Source organism: Scardinius erythrophthalmus (assembly GCF_964197995.2).
Source record: "Scardinius erythrophthalmus genome assembly, chromosome: 16".
Lineage (NCBI taxonomy): Eukaryota > Metazoa > Chordata > Actinopteri > Cypriniformes > Leuciscidae > Scardinius > Scardinius erythrophthalmus.
In genome coordinates this window covers 8164333-8166832 of record NC_138236.1, presented here as the reverse complement: position 1 = coordinate 8166832, position 2500 = coordinate 8164333, and the positions used below count along the sequence as shown (strand labels likewise).

General features: G+C 38.7%; 1 protein-coding gene across 1 annotated transcript; it reads left to right on the top strand.

Moving 5' to 3' along the window:
* Positions 1–511: 511 nt before the first annotated feature.
* On the top strand, positions 512–2125 carry LOC308703992 (uncharacterized protein; the record flags this gene model as incomplete). Its single annotated transcript, XM_081388041.1, has 5 exons — positions 512–521; positions 827–1124; positions 1229–1383; positions 1546–1828; positions 1975–2125. 5 exons carry the CDS (start codon positions 512–514, stop codon positions 2123–2125), a joined length of 897 nt encoding a protein of 298 aa, XP_081244167.1.
* Between the last annotated feature and the right edge of the window lie 375 nt (positions 2126–2500).

Below are 2500 nucleotides of genomic sequence, written 5' to 3'. Positions count from 1 at the left end.
ATAGGAAAAGATCTTTGTATTTAATTTTACATGAATACATATTAATAAATTACATTTTGATGTTTGAAATTTTAGGTTTTGACAAATGCAGATATAAATGCAATGAAAAAAAATCGTTTTTCTAATATTGCACATACAGAACGAAATATTCTGTAGCCTGTTTTGCCGTCAATACTGCCGACGTTGTCTTTGCTGCTATATATTTATGTTTAACATTAAGTATAGGCCTTCCACAACTCTCTCCCCATTATGTCGAATATAATCACCAATGAATGAGGATCATATGTCACCTAGCAGTGCCGCGTCAGACACGTTTCTGGTGTGCAAAGACATGTAAAACGCCACGCAACAGAAACGCCACGCAGCCAGTGTGTCTCTGGTCGTAGGGCGCCTGATAATTAAAATGTCAGTGATTTCGATGATTAACACTCCTGCTCCAAGTAAACCTTTCTTTTGTATCAGTTTATGACAACCTCTAACCGCACAAACAATCCTGGTCTTCCCCGAAGCCATGACGATGAGTTAGTTGTTAGGAACACTTGTTTAATTAACCGATATGGTGAAAAGTGATCAGCGCGCCAGTGACCGGAAGTGCCTGACCGGAAGTCTCGCACAAAATACCGTCAACTGGCTGCGTCCGTATTTCCGTTAAAAATAAGGTGAATAGACTGAGTAGGTAGATACATCTATACAGAAATGAGAAATACCCTTAGAAATAATCACTGAAGTCAAAAGTTAAATATTATATTTTTTATTATAATTTTAATTTAGTTGTATTAATTAAATTGTTTTTATTACACATTTTACCATGCTTGATCAATTTCAGCAATAAATCTCGCTTTATATGGCAAGGCCACACAGTCGGACCTGGTTGAGAATCCTGGGGCAGCATTTGGCCATGCCAGTAATGCTATTGATGGAAATCGTGACTCACATTATGAACATGGATCCTGTACTTCTACTCCTACGCAAGAAGACCCATGGTGGAGGTTAGATTTACTAGACGAGTATGTAGTGACCTCCATAACTATCACGAACAGAAAAGACTGCTGTCCTGAAAGGCTTGATGGAGCCGAGATACGAATCGGAAACTCTCTGCTGAACAACGGCAACAACAATCCATTGTAAGAAAGCCTTTCAAGAGAAGATTCTCTTAAAGAACGATGTGATGAGGTTACATACTGTACATGAAATCAAATATTATCCTTATGCTGTCATTTTTATACAGGGCTGGGAAGATTTCATCCATTCCAGGTGGGAGATCCCTCACTTTCAAATGGGAAAAAGGCATTCCAGGCCGTTTCATCAATGTGGAAATACCTGGTCGTAATCGAGTTCTTACTCTCTGTGAGGTTGAGGTTTACGGTTATCCAGCTCCTGATGGTGAGAACATTTATGATCAGGATTTGATCAGTTTGGCACTTATAAAAATAAGCAGATATTTTAGATTTAGCAATGTTGTAGACACATATTTCATTTCTAGACTGTAAGAGAAGTAATTTATTTAAAACTATAAATTCATGTGAAACTCATCTGTTGTTGTAGGTGAAAATGTGGCTTTAGGAGGAGTAGCTACACAGAGTTCCCTCCACTCATATGGCTTTGCATCCAATGCCATTGATGGGAACAAAGATGGTGTTTACAGTCGTGGATCTTGTACCCACACTTCAGCAGAGGTCAATCCCTGGTGGAGACTGAACTTACTGAAAAGACACAAAGTGTTTTCAGTAGTAATTACAAATTTTTTAGATACTGTTCCTACAAGACTAAATGGGGCAGAAATCAGAATTGGAAACAGTTTGGACAACAATGGCAATGATAATCCCAGGTAAATGAATTCATCTTAATATGGCTTTTTAGAGAAATTCTCAGAATTACTGCAGTCTGGTTTGACTTGGTGCATAAATGTGTTTTGCTTTGAATATGGACGGTGGTTCAGAGTTTCTCAAGATGCTTAACTCACTCTTTCTTCAGGTGTGCTACGATCTCTTCCATTCCTCCTGGGTTTTCCTCCTCTTTTGACTGTGATGGGATGGAAGGACGTTACATTAATGTTGTTATTCCAGGACGGAAAGAATATCTTATAATGTGTGAGGTTGAAGTGTACGGATCACCACTGGATTGAGAAGAACTTAAACAACAGGATGTAGATAAAAACTAAATATTAGTGGCTGTAGAGCTTTACTTTAATCAGACATTTATACCAGAGTTTGCAAAACAGGGTATGTATGGGAGGCCGGATGGGACGAAACACACTGAAACACTTGCGACACACACTGAAACACTTGCGACACACACTGAAACACTCGCAACACTGAAACACTTGCGACACACACTGAAACACTTGCAACACACACTGAAACACTTGCAAAACACACTGAAACACTTGCAACACACACTGAAACACTTGCGACATTTCTACATTCGAATACATTCAAATATATTTATCATACGTTCGAAAAGCTAAAGCAAATAGTAGCAGGACATGCTAACGCTTAAC